Consider the following 21,043-nt stretch of genomic DNA (forward strand, 5'->3'; position numbering starts at 1 on the left):
CACCAGCAGGCAGAAGCCTACTGCTTTTGGTGATAATTGGACTGTGATATTGTCCCTTGGATACCTAGTTATACAGTCCTTATGCTATTAGTGCCCTGCCCCTTCTAGTCTCTGAGCACGAGCACCTGAATCCTGCAAGAGCAGAGTTTTGAAACACCCGGTAGGCAAAAACAGAAACAGTCACAAGGGAAATGGGGGCAGGGGAAGAGGACATAGAGCCCCTAGCATGGTGGAAGAGTGGAACAGGGTGCACACAGAACACCATGTATGAGGGCAGAAGGGAACGGGATACACACAGCACCCCTGGCAGGAGGGATGTGGAACATTGAAAGAAATCCCTGAACTAGAAGCAGAATGACAGGGTGCTATATGCGAACCTTGTGGCTGTAAGAGAGGGAGGCAAGAATCTCCAGTGTGCATACTGAGCTCATTCCAGAGAAGCAACAAAAGTGAGTGAAACCTTATGGTTTGTGGGAGTGTCATTTTGCACAAGATCACCATGATTCTGCAATGCATGGTCAGATTGCTGTGCCTGCCTGGGTCTTGCTGCTTCTGAGGGGGTCCATGCAGTTGCAGAAGTCTCTCACCCGCAAAACACGGTAGGAGTGGAGCCTAAATTGGCTGTGTGAAAATAGTCTGGTGGCCTGGCATTTCTAGCGACAGTAAGCCCTTGATTTAACGGACCAACTGGGGGAGAGGTTTGTCTTTTGTTCCCAAAGGTCCATTAAATGCGAGGGTTTACTGCCCCTGCCCGGCTTCCCCATCTCCAGTCCTCCCCACCCCAAAAACCAAAAAATAATCCCCCAAACCCCCTGACTTACCAGAACTGCCTCTGGAGGAGCCACTGGACCACCACATGGCTGGCACCCTACCGTGCGTGGCTGGCAGGGCCTTGCCACACACGGCTAGAGGCGCCCGGCTGGAGCGGCCCCACCACACGTGTCTGGAAGTGGTTCACCGAACACGGCTAGAGGTGTCCTGACAGCCCAGGTGGAGTGGCTCCGCAACGCATGGCTGGAGTCACTCTGCAGCTTGGTGGAGCTGCTGCCAGAGCCGCCACGTGCTCCTCCCATAGTGCGAGTGCTATGTGCCTATGTATGCGCCCCCCACCCCAACCCCTGGTGGGAGGCCTATGTGGCAGCTCCAGTGGAGGAGGTGGCAGCTGCTCCAGGCCGTAGCATAGGTAAGTCCCTTTACTTTTTGGGTGGGAGGGATTTAGGTTTTTACTGACCCCAGTGGACTTTGGGAACAACGGGGGCGCATCCATTGTTGCTGAATTCTGCTAAATTGGGGTCTGTAAATCAGGGGCAGGCTCTCTCCACTAGAGCATTCTGGGTGTTTTATTGAAATGTAGCCCACTGCAGTTATTGGGGATGGACCTGGATCAAGATGGGAGTAGGGTATTCAGGTGTTAGAACTTGCTTGGACCCAGCTGTCACATTTAGAGTTCAGTTCTTACTTACTGCCGTAGCCCTGTGATTTGGTTCTCCCATTACCTCTCCAGCAGCATTTCAATTTCCCGAATACCACTGCCATCTTCCCTTTAAAATGATGTTGTTTTGAAAAGAGTTGCCTGCAAATAGGTTCTGCAAAACTCTGGCAGCAAAGGGACTTTTAATAGAGAATCCATATATTCAGGCTCCCAGGAAGGGGCTTCAGATTTTCCTGTAAATTGACCATTGAGGCTAAATAGCTTTTCTTACTGTTTCATGTCAGTTTCCTCAATTAACCATCTGTGGGTTCTTGAGAGAAAAAAGTCTGCAAAGGTATTTGATTTATTGAGCTAATTGCATTGCTAGTAAATTAAAATTGACCATTCATTTTTCTCTTAATAGGCCAAGCTGATAGAGTTCAGTCCTCTGAGGGCAACTGATGTGAGACTTCCAAGTGGAGCAGCTTTTGTTATTGCTAACAGTTGTGTTGAAATGAATAAAGCAGCAACTTCTCATTACAATATTAGGGTGATGGAGTGTCGTCTGGCTACTAAGGTACTGTATGGCTTTTGTCAAACGCTAATGAAACCTTCATCCAAGTATGTGCTTTCCTCCGCCCCTGACCAGTCATGGTTTTACTTTAACACCAGGTCAGGTGCTGCTTTAACTGGCATTTTTATCTTCTCTGGGCCTGACCCTTCTACCCTGTTGCAAGGCAAACCCCCAGGGAGTTCAATGGAAATGTGAGGCATCTGGGATCAGATTCTTGTTACATGTTGTAGGATCTGTGGTTTAGCAGTATTGAGAGTATTGGTTATTAGGCCTGGATGGAGAGACCAAGTTAATTCCTTTTCAGCAAAATGTACTTTCAGTTAATGCGAGTAGATGGCTTCTAATTAAATCCTGTTAATGACAAGGCAGAGGAGAAAAACAAATATATTTGCATGGTAGTTATGTATGTACAGTAATAGGTGCATATTTACTGGGATAAACAGAAAGCTTTAATTAAGAATATAACGTGGAAACATTCAAACATTGTTGGAAGTGTCACTTAGAAAGCAGGGTGATCATCCATCCTGTTTTTGGCAGTCCTCTATTTTAGGCAGGCATCCTGCCTTTTTCTTTATCATAAAAGTGAATTGTCCTGTATATTCACTCCCCCTACCAAGCTGCCCTTTCCCCCAACTTAGTGCAGCTGCATCTGCAGGTGAAAATCAATCAGGAGCTGTGTGGACAGCACATGCAGCATGTACTAACTGGCCAGTACAGGCAGCAGCAGGAGAGGGAGCCAGGGGCCCTGCCATAGAGGAAAGACATGGTGTGTTGTGGGGTAGGGTAATGTGTTTTGTGCCCACTCTAAGATTTTAAGGGTGACCTGATGCCCCTGCAGTGCTAGGCAGCCCCTTTGCGGTGCAGCTGCCTCTGCAGCCGGTGAGACCATTGTGGGGAGGTAGCCCAATTTGCAGGATGACAGCACCATTGCCAGCACCCTGAGGCATGGGGCAGCCAGAGAGCTCTCCTGTGGGGCAGCAGCCACATTTCCAGTGCCCCGAGGCATGGGGCAGCCACCCTCCACAGCTTAGGAAGCCCCTCCCTGCAGGGTGGCGGCCCCATTGCTGGCACCCTGATGCATGATGCAGTTGGGGAGGTCCCCCATGGGACAGCAGCCCCAATCCCGGTGCCTGGAGGTGTGGGGAAGACAGGATCTGCAGCTGCCCCCCACAGGGCAGCCACTGCTGGAGCCAAGGATCATCCATGCAGTATTCCTGGAGCCTGGTGGCATGGGGCAACTGGCGTACCCACCCCCACCCACCGCCTTCTGCAAGGCAGCCACCCCTGCAACAGTGGAGCTCCCCCATGGGGCCGCAGCCCCATGCTAATGCCCAATGGCACGGGACAGCCAGGGAACTGCACTTGCTTGGCAGCAGCGGCCAGGAAGCCACCCTCTCCATCAAGAATATCCTGTATTTGGCATAGGGAAATATAAGAATATAAGAACGGCCATACTGGGTCAGACCAAAGGTGCACCCAGCCTAGTAGCCTGTCTGCTGACAGCGGCCAGTGCCAGGTGCCCCAGAGGGGGTGGAGCAAAGACAATGATCAAGCAGTTTGTCTTCTGCCATCTGTCCCCAGCCTCTGACAATCAGAGGCCAGGGACACCATTCCTACCTTTGGCTAATTGCCTTTTATGGACCTAACCTCCATGAATTTATCTAGCTCTTTCTTAAATTCTGTTATAGACCTAGCCTTCACAGTCTCCTCTGGCAAGGAGTTCCACAGGTTAACTATGTGCTGAGTGAAGAAGAACTTTTATTAGTTTTAAACCTGCTACCCAGTAATTTAATTTGGTGTCCTCTAGTTCTTGTATTATGGGTGCAAGTAAATAACTTCTCCTTATTCATCCTCTCCACACCTATCATAATTTTATATGCCTCTATTAAGTCCCCCCCTCAGTCTCCTCTTTTCTGAACTGAAAAGTCCCGATCTTTTTAGCCTCTCCTCATACGGCACCTGTTCCAAGCCTCTCATCATTTTAGTTGCCCTTTTCTGAACCTTTTCCAGTGCCAGGATATCTTTTTTAGGTGCAGAGACCACATCTGTACACAGTATTCAAGATGTGGGTGTTGCATAGATTTATATAGGGGCAGTCACGTCCTCCTTGTCTTATTTTCTATCTCTTTTTTAATGATACCTAACACCCTATTTGCCTTTTTTGACAGCTTCTGCACACTGCATGAATGTTTTCAAGGAACTATCCACAATAACTCAAAGATCTCTTTCCTGATTAGTTATAGCCAAATTAGCCCCCATCATATTGTAAGTGTAGTTGTTTTTTTTTTCCAATGTGCGTTACCTTACACTTATCCACATTACATTTCATTTGCCATTTTATTGCCCAGTCTCTCAGTTTGATGAGATCTTTTTGAAGTTTTTCACGGTCTGCTTTTGTCTTGACTATCTTGAACAGTTTAGTGTCATCTGCAAACTTTGCCACCTCACTGCTTATCCCCTTCTCCAGATCATTTATGAATAAATTGAACAGGATTGGTCCTAGGACTGACCCTTGGGGGACACCACTAGTTATCCCTCTCCATTTAGGAAATTTACCATTTATGTCTACCCTTTGTTTCCTGTCTTTTAACCAGTTCTCAATCCATGAAAGGACCTTCCCTCTTGTCCCGTGACAACTTAATTTACAAAAGAGCCTTTGATGAGGTGCTTTGTCAAAGGCTTTCTGGAAATCTAAGTATACTAGATACTATATGGTCACCCTATTGGAAAGAGACACTTCTATTAAGTTTTGAGATGGGTCTGAACCAAAACTGCAGAGTTGGCTGTGGACAGGGATGCCAATACACAGCTTGAACCTCTTTAATACGGGTTGAATGTGAGTGCTCTAAGTCTTGGGAAAGTTCAAATTTGGCTCTGAACTGAAAAACCCCAGGGGTTGGGAGCATTCATATTTGAAGTTGAATTCAGTCAGTTATAACAGTAGAGGGGTCTCCTTTCTCCGTTACACTGACATAAATGTGGAGTAGCCTGGCTTACGCAGTCTATGTCTACACAACAGCCTAACCCCAAAATAAACTAAATTACGTAGCTTATTTTGAGTAGATTTTGAAATAGGCTATTTTGGCATGTGGTGCTGTTTAAACAGCACCTTGTGCCAAAATAGAGCACTATTTTGAGACATCCCTATACTCCTCCTGTGATGAGGTGTACAGGGCTGGTGCAGTAGCGCATCTGTTATCTTGAAAAAATTTTGAGACAATGGGCAAGTTGCCTAGAGGCAGGCAGCTGTTTCGGGACACGGCCATATCGCAAAATAGCACCCGCCATGTAGACATAGCCTCAAAGGACATACTCCCAATTTACACTGGTGTGGCTAAAATTTAGGTCAAAGAATTCAGCTCTGAGTTTACATAATTTCATTGTGGAACTCTGCTTCTTTATGTTGTTGAAGCTAACAACTGAGCCAGATTCAAAGACGTTTATGTGGAGAAGACTGTCCAGAGTTATAAGAGTTAATCCAAAAAAAGATTTTGTGGAAGGGATATAAAACCTCATGCTCATCCCTCTGCAGGCTGCAAGAGGAAGGGGGCCCACTGGACCAGTGTGAAAGCATACCATATGATGGCTGTTAACGTAACTTTCCAGAGGAGAATCCAGTGAAACTTTTTAAGCATCCCATATGGGCTGATAGAGGAAACCACACTACGGGTGTTGCTTGGAAAGGACCATGGTTTGTGTATATTTAAGACAGCAGTGGTCATGGCCAGTTTCTTTGCCTCTCGATTCCCATTGACTTCAGTGCAGTCAGGATCAGAACCTCTCTGTGAATAGCTTTTGACAGAAATGACAAATATAGCACTTACTGTAATTAAACAGCAACTCAGTTACCTTGGGTAGTCCATGTTTCTTTCTGAAGCTAATTCAAATGAAAATCCAGGAATGTTCATATACCCTATTTTAATACACCATTTGTAAGACCTTGGCTGTGTCTACACTATCCAAAAACTTCAAAATGGCCATGCAAATGGCCGTTTCGAAGTTTACTAATGAAGCGCTGAAATACATATTCAGCGCCTTATTAGCATGCAGGCGGCCGTGGCACTTCGAAATTGATGCGACTCACTGCCACACGGCTTGTCCACATGGGGCTCCTTTTCGAAAGGATCCCGCCTACTTCGAAGTCCCCTTATTCCCATCTACTCATAGGAATAAGGGGACTTCAAAGTAGCTGGGGTCCTTTCGAAAAGGAGCCCTGTCTGGACGAGCCATGCCAATTTCGAAGTGCCGCGGCCGCCCGCATGCTAATGAGGCACTGAATATGTATTTCAGCTCTTCATTAGTAAATTTCGAAATGGCCATTTGCATGGCCATTTCGAAGTTTTTGGATAGTGTAGACATGGCCCTTAAGTGCTGTTTCATAAAGCAAGGTAGGTGAATTACATCAGTTTAAGAAATTGCTTTGATTAGTTGCTCTGGGTTGCAAACTGCAAAGGAAGGGGGAGAAAGTTGCATGATGCACCCCCTGTTAGCAATGACATAATCTCTGAAAAAGTACTTTTTCACAGATTTGTGATTTAAAGGAAGCTAACAGTTTACATCTGCCCACTTTTAAGCACCTGCTGCCCAGATGGATAGTTTCATGCGCAATAAAAATTTGTTGAGACAGAAAAAAACTCGCTTCCTTTAGAAGGTGAAAGTGGGCAGATGAGGAGTGGCAGGGTTGCCTTTTAAGCATTGTTAACACAGCAGAATTAATAAGTTAACAGAGCTATGAAAGAGCAACCTAGGCCTCACAACACAGCTTTGTAGGTAGTTCTTATTAATGGGTATATTGATGGTGATACTTATTCTTCACTGTAGTTCTAATCTCATTTCCCTTACTTTTTCCAGTGCAGGCATTTACATGTGGGTGGAGACACTAGCAAATGCTTTGGTTGGTGTAGGATATAATGAATCCTTGATTACCTCACTGTCTTTCCTTCTCCCCTCTTCAACATTCATACATTCTTCTCCTTTTTATTCAGATTTTATATTGTGCTTGTTACTGTAGTCCTTGGCTGCTTTCCAGGAGTGCATTAGGCAACATGACTAACATCTGTCACGTGTTTGTTCTCTCATCCTCTCCCCAAAGGGAAAGGTGTGTGCAGTGGAGTATTTTGGCTGGATTTTATATAAAATGTACATAAATGTGTGTGTGCCACCCCCACAGAAATGTCTTTGTTAGAGAAGGCAAGACCACAGAAATTCATCTTCCACTTAGTGCAAATTGTGGGTGAAGTTTCATGATGGTTTTTAGCTTCTGTGGTTCCTCCATGCAATTTGAGACTCATCCCAAGAAAGCTTTTATCTCCAGCACAGATGATCTCCACCATTAATGTAGCGGTTCCCTTATGCCAGAGGAGCAAAGTTATCAACCACAGTCTTCAACTCAGAGACCATTTCATCCATTCTTATGGTGCCCTGCAATAGGTTATCTTTGACCAGGGCATCATTTGCCTCTTATTCTTTTGTATACAATGGAAGTCAAACACCTACTGTCAACAAATAGAGGATAAAATCTTTAATTCAACTGTTGACTTTATCATTAAACCACAGAAACAGATACTAGATACTGAATTTCTGTTTCAGATATTCCTCAAAAATGGGAGAGATTTTACAACTTCTAGTGTTAGGCCTAGTGATCCGGTAATGAGTTCCCTATTTGGAACAGTTAGGGCCTGAGGCTACATCTATACTATGATATAAATTCTTATTTATTAAAATCTATTTTTAACACTGGGTTTTATAAATTTCAATTTGAGTATTCCTCACCTCCTCACAAATTCCTCACAAAGTTTACTTATTGCTGCCACACTAAATCACCAAACATTGACTGTTGCAGCAGTGCATTGTGGTAACCTATCCCAGAGTTCCCTCAGCCCTGTTGCAGTCTGGACATTTTCACTGGTCCAGTACGGGGGAAAAATGCCCCTCAAGTGGTTGTTGGTATGTGATATCATCTTCCAACATTGCATTGCCCTCATTCGCATCCCATGAAAAGCACAGAGCCATTTTTGCAGAAGAAAAGAAGGAAAAGTAGGGAATCACAATGATATACATCATGTACAGTGCTCTGGGATCACCCAGATGACTATGCCATGTCAACTGTTCCCTCAGCTACTTTCCCCCACTTGAAACCACAGTATGGTACAACCTGTCTTAAGGAAGCATTTGATAAGGAATTTGCTAAAAGAAGCACAGATTGGAAAGAAAGCATCAACAAAAATTGCCAAATTAACTGAAATCTTTTGCTTCTTCCTCAAGTGTCCCCGTGGGTGCTCCACGATAGGTGTTGGGCTCGCCGCGGCGCCGCAGATCGGATCTTTCCAGCAGTTTCTGCCGGACCGCGCATGCGCCAGCACGCGCTGCTCCCCTGTGCACTCCCGGCCACGTGCGTGATCCGGTCCCCGCCAGTTCCTCCTTAACCGCCATCGTCTGCAGACGGAATCTGCTCAGGCTGCGGGCAGAGTCAGCGTATTTAGAGTTTTTCAGAGTTTTAGAGTTTTCTTTCAGAGTTCTTAGTTAAATTGTTTGTTTCTTTATTGCAAAAAAAAAAATATATATTAAGTAGAAAGTCTTAGTAACGAGAAGGAGGAGTGGAGGCAACCCGGGGATGTGAAGGCCAGTAGGCCTCCTGCTGCGGCAGGCTGGAGTCCGGGAGAGGGGAACAGGCACAGAGAAGGTGCTAAGTACCCTATTAACAGCTCAAAGACTCACTGCAATGTCCTCTTCAGGATTCAAGAAGTGTGAGTCGTGCCGCGAAGCTATGCTGGCCTCTGATGGGCACAGTCAATGTATTAGGTGCGTGAGGGAATCACACGTCACCCAGAAATGCTCCTTCTGTGCAAAGCTCACGGCCAGAGCCAGAAAGGATAGAGAAATGCGGCTGAAAATGCTGCTGTTTGATAAGGCCCTCCAGCCAGACGTGCCGGAGAGGCCTCAACTGGAGGGACCCACAGGGCTCCATAAAAGGAGGGCGGTGTCCCTCACCCCCTCGGTGCAGAAACAGAGGAAGCTCTCTCCAGCCCGATCCCTGCCGGCGGTCACAGCGAGCGGGACGGGCGTAGCACACAGCCCCCAGCCGCAGTCACAAGCAAGTGGCAGCGCAGCAGCGCACGTGGCAGAGGCTGAGCCTCTGATTACTAAACAGCTGGCCCGCGCATTCAGAGCGGCGGCCAGGCAAGCGCCGGAACCGGCAGCACCGCCGCAAGCGGCACAGACTCCCATGGCACCAATGGTGCAGGGCCAACAGGCACATAGCCTGCAGGCACCAGAGGAGACCACCCACGCGGCACCGCAGATGAGCGTGCCGAGCGCGGCGCTGACAGCGGGGCCGAGATCCCCGGCACGGGGACGGGCGGAGCTAGCCCCGCAGGGGAGGGGAAAGGCAGCAGCGAAAACCCGGCACCGTAGCCCTTCTCTGGACAGGGCTGCAGGGCTGCTCTCAACAAGTCCTCCCCTTATGCTGCGTACACCAACCAGGAGACATGGGTCTCCCCCAGTCTACCCAGAGCCTCCTTCCCCGTTCCTCCAACCAGCATCACCATTGTCTCAATCATCCAGAAGATCTCACTCCCCCAGACATCGGGGGTATGCACCTCGAGAGTGGTCCAGGTCTCCATCCCAGGAGCCATGCCCGTGCTGCCACTGTTGTCCTTATCATGCTGGGCATAGACACCACAGGCATATACCCAGGGGCAGGTCCCCCTCGACCGCCCGGTACCCCCGCGGGCACTCACGGATGGGGACGGAAACACAGCTGTCTCAAGGGGAGCTGATTCTGGAACCCCAAGATTTTCCCTCGCAAGCCTCTAGTGAGAGGGTGTACCACCGGCAGCAGGACCCTGAGAGTTCAAGGGAGGTCTACCCTAGTGGCTCCTCCTTGTCCTCCCCCGACGAGACTACGGCCTCTGGGGATGTTGTCCCCCCGGACGACCTCAAACAGTTTCAGGAGCTGTTTAAAAGGGTGGCTTTCACGCAAGGCATCCAAACAGCAGAGGTGCAGGAGAAGCACCACAAACTCCTCAAAAACCTGAGGCCTCCGGCCTCGTCCAAAATCACTATACCGCTCGACGAAGCAATCATGGAGTCTGCTACTACCATATGGCAGACCCCAGCTTCCGCTCCACCTATAAACAAGAGGGCGGATAAGAAATACTTCGTCCCGGCGAAAGGCATGGAGTTCCTATTTAGTCACCCACAACCAAATTCTCTGGTGGTAGAATCCTCTTAGCAGAGATCAAAGACTTCCCAGTACAAAGCGGGGGGAACGGATAGAGACGCCAAGAAGCTAGAGCTATTTGGCAGAAAGGTATACTCCTTCTCCACCCTGCTGCTGAGAATGGCTAATTATGCAGCACATCTAGCGAACCACAATTTCGACAATTACTCCAGGCTTACTTCTCTCATGGATTCAGTTCCAGAAGATAAGAAGCCGGTGCTGAAGGCCATCGTGCAAGAGGGCTATGCAGCTTCCAGGATGGGAGTCCAGATCGCCCTGGACGTAGCGGACCTGGCGGCATGCTCAACGGCTACAGCAGTGGTCATGCGCAGGGAATCCTGGCTCCAGACATCGGGTGTCCCGAGGGATCTGCAGGCAAAAATTGTCGATCTCCCTTTCGACACGCAGAAGTTGTTTGCAGAGTCAACTGATTCGGTCCTTCATTCCAGTAAAGACTCAAGAGCCACGCTCAGAACCCTGGGTATTTGTACCCCTCCATACAGAAAGAAAAAGTATTACCCTCAACAATGGCGATACCCGTACCAACCTCAGCGTGCTCAGTACCAATGGGGCTACGACCAAGGGCGGCATCAACAGCAACAACAGTATAGAACTCCTAGGCGACATTCCCAACAAGGCCGTGCATCCTCGGGGCAAGCCCAAAGGCAACAGGTTTGACGGACAGGTCGAGGGCTGCACTAATACTACCATCACACAATGTCATCCACAATTAATGTTCCATCATCGCCTCCGACCGTTCCACTCACAATGGCAAAAGATCACCACAGACAAGTGGGTACTAGAGATCATAGCCACGGGTTACGTAATCCCCTTTCAGTCGCTCCCACCGCCAAGACCTCCACCCAGACCTCATCTCAGGGATGCCTCCCACGAGGCGAAACTCAAGCACGAGGTGGACCACCTGATGCTTATAGGGGCGGTCGAAAGAGTGCCGGAGCGACTTCAGGGGAAAGGGTTTTATTCACGATACTTCCTCACAGAGAAGAAAACAGGAGGCTGGAGGCCCATCTTAGATCTTCGATGCCTCAACCGGTACTTGCGCAAACAACGCTTTCGGATGATCACAGTCGCCTCTCTACTCACGGCACTGGACGATGGAGATTGGTTTGCAGCCCTCGACTCACAAGATGCATATTTTCATATAACGATCCACCCGGCTCACAGACGTTTTCTCCAGTTTATGGTTGGCAAAGAACATTTCCAATACAAGGTTCTGCCATTCGGCCTCTCCTCGGCCCCCAGAGTCTTTACCAAGACCCTGGCAGTGGTGTCAGCCTACCTGCACAGACAGAGGGTATTTATATTCCCATATCTGGACGACTGCCTACTGAAAGGGGCCTCGAAGGCGGAGGTACTACGCATGATACGCATAACAGCAAACACGTTTTCTTCGCTGGGCCTGGTCATCAACCTTGCAAAGTCAAAGATCGACCCCACACAGAACATAGAGTTCATAGGGGCACGCATAAATTCTATCACAGCAAGCGTTTATCTACCCGACGCTCGCTTTCGCACCATCGGTTCCCTGGTACAAGTCATTACATACAGCCCCATGGTGCCGGTTTTAACGTGCTTCCAGCTGCTCGGCCACATGGCAGAGGCAACGTTCATGGTACAGAACGCCAGGTTGCATATGCGCAACCTACAACATTGGCTGGCGAGCGTTTACAAGCCGGCATCCCATACCGTCCGTAGGGTGGTGTCGCCCACGACAGAGGCGCGCAGATCCCTGCAATGGTGGGTAAACCCCAAGAACATGCTAACAGGGGTACCCTTCCACCAACCACAAATCTCTATTTTTCTCACCACCGACGCCTCCCACATAGGGTGGGGAGCACGTATGGGCGAAAAGGTGACGCAAGGACTGTGGTCCCCTACAGAACAGTCACTGCATATAAATATACTGGAGCTCAGAGTGGTGTTCAACGCCTGCAAACACTTTCAAGACCACATACAAGGCAAGGTAGTCGGGATCAATACAGACAATATCTCCACCATGTTTTATATAAATCGACAAGGCGGAGCTCGATCCCGTGCCTTATGTGCGGAAGCAGTCCGGCTGTGGAACTGGTGCATCGCCAACAATATAACGTTGAAAGCCTCGTACTTACCAGGCGCTCACAACGTGAAGGCAGACCAGCGGAGCAGGCACTTCGCACTCACACACGAGTGGCAGATCCGCTCCGATCTGCTACGACCGATTTTTCATGCATGGGGGTTTCCCCAGATAGACCTGTTTGCCACTCAGCACAACAAGAAGTGCCCCCAGTACTGCTCCAGGGCAGGACTTGGGCAGGGGTCCCTGGGGGATGCGTTTGCGATTTCATGGAAGGGCCCACTGCTTTACGCGTTCCCCCCCACGGTGCTCATCCACAAGGTCCTGCAGAAAGCCAGAAGGGAGAGAGCCCGCATGATCCTAGTGGTCCCCACATGGGATCGACAGCAATGGTTCCCCTTGCTTCTCCGCATGTCGAATCATCCACCGCTTCCCCTTCTGGTAGCGTCGGACCTGCTCACGCAGGCCCAGGGGTCCATAGTGCATCCACACCGCCGAGGCCTGCGCCTACAAGCATGGTTAATCCATGGCTCAGCTCCCTAGAAAGTACATGTACGGAGGGAGTACAACAAGTCCTGGAAAGTAGCCGAAGGATCTCCACCAGGAAGACCTACAAACAGAAATGGACTCGATTCACCGCATGGTGTTCCACCAAGCAGTTAGCTCCCCTTGAAGTGCCTAGACCTGTTATACTAGAATACTTACTGGACCTCAAGAGAGGCGGGCTCTCCCTCTCATCGTTGAAGGTCCATCTCGCCGCTATATCGGCTTTTCGGCATGAAGAGGAAGGGCCCACGGTGTTTGCCCATCCTATTTGTTACCAGGTTCCTGAAGGGGCTGGTAAACCTGTACCCCCCCCTCGGAAACCGCTTCCACCATCGCGGAGCTTGGACCTGGTGCTCAGCACGCTAACGGGACCACCCTTTGAACACTTAGCCATGGTTTCCCTCCATCTCCTTACGATAAAGACAGCCTTCCTTCTTGCAATCACGTCAGCTCGCAGGGTCACTGAGCTCGCAGCAGTTATGGCAACGCTGCCCTGCACGGTATTCTCAAAGGAGGCGGTAACCTTACGGCTGCACCCAGCCTTTGTTCCGAAAGTTTCTTCAGAGTTCCATCTTAACGAACCTATAGTTTTATCCTCGTTTTACCCGAAGCCTCATAGCTCCAACAAGGAGGCACGCCTGCACCTCCTGGACGTGAGGAGGGCGTTGGCCTTCTACATAGACAGAACTACGTCCTTCTGGAAAACGGACAGACTCTTAGTCTCTCTCACTCCCAGATCAAAAGGAGAGGGTCTCTCTTCACAGAGAATCTCGAAGCACATTGTGTCCTGCATTAAGATGTGCTACGAACTTCGAAAGACTCCTTTACTGGCCCCGCCTAGGGCTCATTCCACCCAGGCGGTGGCGGCATCAACAGCCTTTTTCAAGGGCATCGCGCTAAAAGACGTTTGCAGAGCGGCGACCTGGTCATCCTATGACACCTTCGCCAAGCATTATGCCCTACACCGGGTATTCCAAGAGGATACCCGCCTCTCGACAGCGGTCCTTTCGGGGGCAAGCTGCACATAACCCGATTACCCACCTCCTTTCTTGGGTTACTGCTGGGTAGTCACCTATTGTGGAGCACCCACGGGGACACTCGAGGAAGAAAGAGAAGTTACTCACCGTAGTAAAGATGGCTCTTCGAGATGTGTCCCCGTGGGTGCTCCACCACCCGCCCATCCTCCCTGCTTCGGATCTCTGTTTGGTGTTTTTCAGGAGCATCCGAGGTGGTTGGTCAAGGAACTGGTGGGGACCGGATCGTGCACGTGGCCGGGAGCGCGCAGGGGAGCGGTGCGCGCCGGCGCATGCGCGGTCTGGCAGAAACTGCTGGAAGGATCCGATCTGCAGCGCCGGGGCGAGCCCGACACCTATCGTGAAGCACCCACGGGGACACATCTCAAAGAACCATCGTTACTGCGGTGAGTAACTTCTCTTTTTATAACTGACTTATCAAAGATTTTACAAAAAGCAGCCAGTGTCTGTGTCGTCTTAGCTGGCCGTCCAGCCACTGTCCCCCCTCCCTTGATTCCAGAGACAACATCCCTGAAAATATTGCAGGAACAATGCAAAGCTTGAAGAAAGAGAAGGATAGGAAAGGTCGGGAAAAAGAATTTTGGCTTCCCTCAACACTACACAGAGTTATCCAACACGAGGGGATGGGGCTCGCCAGATTTCAACATTCAGTGTTGCTCAGGCAGGGCGGGACCAGCCCTGATTGACTGAAAGGGGGCTGGCCCCCTCATCCCATTGGGGGCTTCAGGGGATTGGTGGTTGAAGGGCCAGCTGATTGCGGTTAACAATTGCATAAATTGTTTTGAGTTAACTTATTTTGAACTTGGTGCCATCCAAATGGCACCAAAGTTCAACATAAGCAGCTATTTAGAGGTTTCTGCTACCACTCACATGAGGAGGGATAGCAGACACAGAAATGAGTAGCTGCAGAGTAGCTATAGTCGAAATATAGCCTGGGAGACTCTATTTTGTTTCCTTATTCTGGACAGGAGTTTTGTTGGGAAAGAAACTTTGGTCGAGAACTTCTGCCCTTGAAAATTCCACAATAGATATCACAGGATGGATACCCTACATTGGCAAAAATGTAGGCCTTTACTTCTGTGTACTATGCTTCAGGTTAATCTCTTCACCTGTAAAATGGTGTTAATAATGCTTGTTTACCTATGTACCTTAATTAGTGCTGTGAAACTTAATCAATTAATGTTTGTGCAGTGCTGAAACACCCTCAGATGGCACCGTGAATTACTGGGATTACTAGAATGATTGTTACATAGGGCCAAGTATACTAATATTCACTATGAATCATTGTTTATATTTGTCTCATTATTTACTGGCATATAATTTTTTTTACTCATATTCACATGTATTTCTTGTATAAGCTGAGAAACGGATAGGTCATGTTATTGGGATGAGTGATGACAGACTCTTGGAAAGGAGTCCTGTTTGGTCAGATGAAACTTGGAAAGAGCAGGAAGGGCAGCCAGCATAGACACTTCAAAGAAACCCTTAGGCAGAATTGCAGCTCATGCAACGTAAATACTGATCACTTTGAAGACAGAGCCAAGGACATCATTTCAAATGTGGTCTCTCTCCAAGGAATTGGGAAGGACGCGGTAATGCACCAGTGGCATAATTACTAATAATACAGTGAATTATATGTTTGGTTAATAGAAAGCATTTTGTTAGCTTTCTAAGTGATTGTACGTATTTAAGTTCAAGTACTGAGAGCTACAATACGCTGATCATAGAGGAAATATAATAATTCTTCAAATTTCTTCCGTACCTTTAAAATGAAGCTCAAATCACTTTTACAGGCAACTATTAAAGCTATGAAAGTGTAAAGTTAAATATGTGAAGGAAATATTACTCCCAGTGACAGTGACTCACCAGCTGGCATGGTGCCGTCTGGCCAGGAGTAGCATTATAAAGTTTTTTTTCCTCAGTATCTGCACTGACCAGCCATTCGCCATGTGATGGGGACATGGAGGTGGATCATGTTTAGCCTCATTCCTTCACCCTGGTAATCCAGTGGGTAACTCAGCAGCACCACAACTTCACATGAGATCATCAGTCAGGTAACTAGTTCTTCCAGCCCTTACGCCTGGGGTCTCCTCAGGTTAGCCTCCTCAGTAAAATGCCAAGAGAGCCCAGTCTTTCCGTCTACCCTGGGTTTTAGCCAAGCCCTTCAGGTCTGTTTTGTCAGGCCCCTTCTTCTCTTCTAAGCTACCTCAACATGAGTCCACCTTGTCTTCAGTGGACTCACATGGTCAATTGACAACAAGAGAAAGGAAAGAAAATGAAGTTAGAGCAGTACCCACCAGTGTTCCCTCTAACCTTTTCCATCCATGTGTGGGATGTTTTCCATTCATGTATGGAATAAATTTTTAATGTGCACTGCTAGGAGAAACACATACCTTGCTGTGGACACTCTGCTAATCAGCTGGGCAGCATTTGCATCTTTTCTGAGCAGCCACACAAGTGCCCAGTTTACAGGGAACACTGGCCCTGTCTGTAAGGGATGCTCCGGCCAGCTGTACTACTGCTGCAGACTCACTCGTGTTGCTTAACCTCTTCCTTCTAATGCAGGCTTTGCACATCCCATCGCATTCCCATTTTGTAGGTGATTAAATTGAGACCCAGGTAGATTAATATTCTGGAGCTCTGAATGCTCAGCACCTTTGAAACAAGGCCGTCCATCACTTCTGCAGCATCACCAAGAGTAGTTATATTTTTGGCTACTTCACTAGGCAAAAACTGAAAAGGATATTACACAGTAATGCTTGAGAAGAAACGAGTGAGAAGCTGTGTTATGTAGCTGGGCCGCACCTCACTCGTGCTTCAAACCACCAACATCTTGCTCTGACTGACTGCAGAAATCTGTGAAAAAGTGTCCCCCAGTTCTTGGAAAAGTCCAAGCTCTTTGAAAGGCCCTAATTAACACAAAGCAATTTACTTAACACTCAGTCCTGCTAACCCTGAAAGTTAGCCTCACTGAAGGGCTTTGCTGAAAAGGGATTTGCTGAATTGAGGTCTTAATGCTTTCAAACAGATTTAAGTTCAAATCAATATTTTTTAAAAAGAAAAGACACCTTGATGGAGGAAATGGTGACCCCACTCAGTCGGCACCCTCAAGCAGAATACAGCTTCAATTTAATATGACGTACACTATTGTTTAAATGCCTCCAGAAAAATCTTCATTGTACTGTTAAATCTGAGACTCCCTTTTAAAATGCATGATAATAAAATGTTATAATAATAAACAATGCCCTACGCTGGAAAGTCAGCAAGCTTGTAGTTTCAGGTCCAGCACCAACAATACCATGACAATCCAGGGCACTTAGAAGAAAATTAGGATTGTAACAAGAACCTCAGATATTCGGATTTATTAAATACACTCATCCCTCGTTAAATGAGTACCCGCTGCAAACTGAACCACCCTGCAGCCCCAACCTGCTGCAGCCTGAAACCCCACCAGCCCCACAGACCCAACCTGTTGCAGTCTGAACCCCCCACTCTCCCCCTGGACCCAAACCACAGCAGCCTGAAACCACACCACCCCCCAACCCCATGGACCAAACCCACTACAGCCTTAACACCCTATCCTCCTCATGGACCCAACCCACCGCAGCCTTAACCCCCCGCTCGCCCTGTGGACCCAACCCACCACCAGGTATTAATCTTCCCTCCTGCTCCTGGGCCCAAACTGCCCCCAGCCTTTAACCCTCCTAACCTCACCCCCACCCCCAAACCCAGGGGGTTCACTTACCTTTCAAAAGCTGTGCCACATGCTGCCACTCTCACTGAGTTACGAGCACATGAAACGAATCAGAGATTTTTACATGTATTTTAATGGAAATTTAGTGTCCCTCTTACGAGTTTTCGCCTATGAGCAGAAATTTGGGTACCAGTTGTGCTCATACAGAGAGGGATGAGTGTACATAAATCAGGCTGAATTGTCAATATTAGATAAAAGGCAGATAACAGCAAGCCCTTCTGAGATTTTCCACTATTGTACCAGCGGACATGTGTGAACAAATGTCTGAATTTGGCTTTATAAAGTGAGTAATAGTTGGAGGGGATAGCCTGTTGGAAAAACATCACTGTTTTGCCTGGACATATGTCATACCAGTAGCAGGTTTTGGTTGGTATTTAAAGAAAAAAAAATGCTGTATATTTTCTGGGCTGTTATTGACAGAAATCTTCCTGTTCCTAAGTATATCAGTATAAACATACTGACTATTTGCTGTGTAAGGATAGACAGCTTGATTGCGTTTTGTGGAAGAAAAGTCAGTCTTCTAACATCTGTCTGTTCTCTGAAATATTCATGCCAGTTTCAAACTACAATCTGTGGTGTTGTCTGTCTGTCACCTGTTAGCTTCTTTCAAAGTCCAGAGGCCTAGAATGGAAGCCAATGCTGAAGCTCCAAGATGTGCAGGCCAAGCTAGGGGTTAGCCTGAAGGAAATGCTGACCATTGTCGAGGAGGTATTTCACCCTGAGCCCTACAGCATAGAGGAAATTTGTACATGCCTGGGAATTAGTCTTGAGGAGCTGCGCACTCAGATCCTCAGTCAAAACACACAGGATGGTGAGTGTACATCAGATGTTTTTTCATTTTCAAAAGCTTGTATTATGTAAAATGTCTCTGCACTGGTATGTAAAGGACATGGAAATCTTGCCAAAAAGTTCATCAGCAGGGCTCTCTGGGGATGTTTTCTAGGGTGAAAGAACTGTTATTATATAAGCCCCATTTGTTTCCATCTTTATAGTGAAGTAGGGAAATGTAAACATAGTTCCAGGAAAACCTGTCTGTAAAACCCTTTGACTGCGGTGGACCGAGCCAAGCTACTTTAGAGTCATGGTCTGGAAGAACCTAATAATGTGTGCATTATATGTACAAAACTAGCAGATGTACCTGGCATTGCTCATGTCTTTAACTGAAGTAATTTTTTGAAAATAAGTGGGAAATGTACATGCTTTTTTTCAAAGATAGTGGTTTTCAAAACTGAAGAAAAAGGAGGGTTGGAGGTGAGGTTCCAGAGCTGAGGAGGGGTGGGGGTGGGGGTGGGTCTTAGGGCAGAGGGTTGGTGAGGACTGAAGGCTGGGGACGTTCAAGGCAGAGGGTGGGGTGCAGAGGTCAAGGTAAGTGAGAGGTGTAGAAGTTAGGGCAGGGGTCTCGGGACAGAGGGTTGCAGGGTGGGAGGTTACTGGGGCCTCTCGTGGTGGTGAGAGTGGTGCTGTTCTTGTGGCAGCTCCTCCCAGTGGGCCAGGACAGCACTCACTGGCCAGAAGCTCCTCCTCAGGGGGCCAGGGGTACACTCCCTGGACAGCCACTTCTCCTGGGAGGGAGGGATCGGGGTGCGTACTTCAGCTGCCCCTCCCCCACCCTGCTGTTGTCTGGGAGGGGCTCTTTGGGGGCTGCTCCCAGCCTCCAGTGGCTCCCTTCATCCTGCACCCTGTTTGGTGGGGCACTCCAGGGGCTGCCCCTTGCCTCAAGTGGCTCCCATTCAGCCTGCAGACTGGCAGGGGGGCATGCTCTGGGAGCTCCCCCACAGCCTGTAGGCTGTGTGAGTGAGGAACAGACTCCAGAGGGTCAGCCCACTTCCAGTGGCCCCCCCACAGTATGCAGGCTGTTTGGGGGGGGGGCAGACTCTTGGAGGCTGCCCCCCTTCCAGCTGACCCCTCATGGTCTTCAGGCTGTCACAGGGGGGCAGGCTCCAGGAGGCTGCCAGCTTCCAGAGCCTCTCGCAATGTGGAGGCTGTCTGAGGAGGGCCAGGCTCTTCTGGGATGGGGTGGGGGTTGGGGGGTTTGCCTCCCCTCCAACTGACCCTCTGCGGCCTGCAGATTGACCCTCTGCAGCGTGCATGATGGTGTTGTGAGGGCAGGCTCCAGGGAGCTGTCCCTTCTCCAGCTGCCCCTCTCCGATAACCTCCTCTCATGGCCTGCAGGCTGTTTAGGTGGGTGGGTGACCAGGCTCCAGCAGTGGCCGCCCCCACAGCTTGCAGGCTGTCAGGGAGGCAGTCTCCAAGGAACTGCTACCCTTCCAGCTGGCCTCCCATGGCCTACAGACTGTCGGAGGGGGGAAGCTTTCGGGGGCTGGCCTTCTTCAGCTTCCTCCCTTACAGCCTGCAGGTTGGCTTGGGGTGGTCAGGCTTTGGTGGCGTGACTAGACTCACCCTTCCTTCAACGCTTCACCAGCCCTGCCAGCAGGCCTCATGCAACCTGTGGGCTGTCTGGGTGGGGCAAGTTTCCAGGGACTGCGCCAGCAGCCCCCTCTGCAGTCTAGAGGCTCTCCATGGGGGTTGGGGGAAGGGAAGGCTCTGGATTTGGGGGCAGGGGAGCTACTTACCCAGTCTTTGTGGCAGGCAAGATGGCAGAGCCCCAGACCTGCTGGCTTCTCCCTTGGTGCTGCATGTGCTTCCAATGGCCACTCTCGGTATCGCCCCTTCTGTCTGTGCCCCTCCCTTTCGCCTCCCTCTTCCCCTTTCCTTTCCATGTTCTGGAAAACAGCCTCTTCCCAGTACTTCCCATTTCCCAGGCACAATCAAACCCTGTCCTTGGCTTAAGTTAGGGTAAGAGGAAGCTGCATATCAAATTTGGTGGTCGTAGCTCTTACAGTTCAAGAGGAGTTCTTGAACAAACAGCACCGACCGACAGATGCACTCTAAAATCTCTGCAACACATATATAACATGAACACTGTGCTCTCAGATAACGCAGGGTCTGAATGGTTTTTTTCCTTTCTCCCTTATGCTACCCCACACACTTCTTTGGGGTTCTCAGTTTTCTATACTGTCCCCACCCCTCTTTCTCTGCCCCCCCATATGAAACAGTGTATGAATAGTAACTCACAAATACAACTATATTCCAGATCTCTGGTTTTGAAATCTAACTTTTAGGGCTTAGTAGAGTTGAACTGTTTATACAGATTGTTACTTTGACTTTAAAAACCAGCCTGGATGAAAAATTTAGACATAAAAGCAAGAGAAGAAAGTCCAAGGAAATGTTATACCATAACTCTGTCTAGTGTTTGCAGATGTTCACTGAACAAAATCTCTTAAAATTTGCGTGACCATGATGATGTTTGATAAAGCCAATTAAAATGGGTTGTGCAGAAGTCTGCATTTGTACAAGATAAAACTAAACAACAGATTCCTGTAAAAGTAGATAAAAAGAGAAACAAGACAGACGCAGAGCGAAGAA

At 48.7% G+C, this 21,043-nt stretch overlaps 1 protein-coding gene across 5 annotated transcripts in view; it reads left to right on the forward strand.

Annotated features, from left to right (window-relative positions):
• GALK2 (galactokinase 2) overlaps positions 1 to 21,043 on the forward strand; it is a 99,164-nt gene that overhangs the window by 58,288 nt on the left and 19,833 nt on the right. For all 5 annotated transcript variants that reach the window (XM_075007230.1, XM_075007231.1, XM_075007228.1 and 2 more), the window contains 2 exons: positions 1,836 to 1,988; positions 18,218 to 18,428. In XM_075007230.1, the coding sequence (XP_074863331.1) occupies positions 1,836 to 1,988; positions 18,218 to 18,428 (364 nt within the window). The remainder of the gene's footprint in view (positions 1 to 1,835; positions 1,989 to 18,217; positions 18,429 to 21,043) is intronic.

The sequence above is a fragment of the Carettochelys insculpta genome, chromosome 12, assembly GCF_033958435.1.
Source record: "Carettochelys insculpta isolate YL-2023 chromosome 12, ASM3395843v1, whole genome shotgun sequence".
NCBI classification, from domain to species: Eukaryota; Metazoa; Chordata; order Testudines; family Carettochelyidae; genus Carettochelys; species Carettochelys insculpta.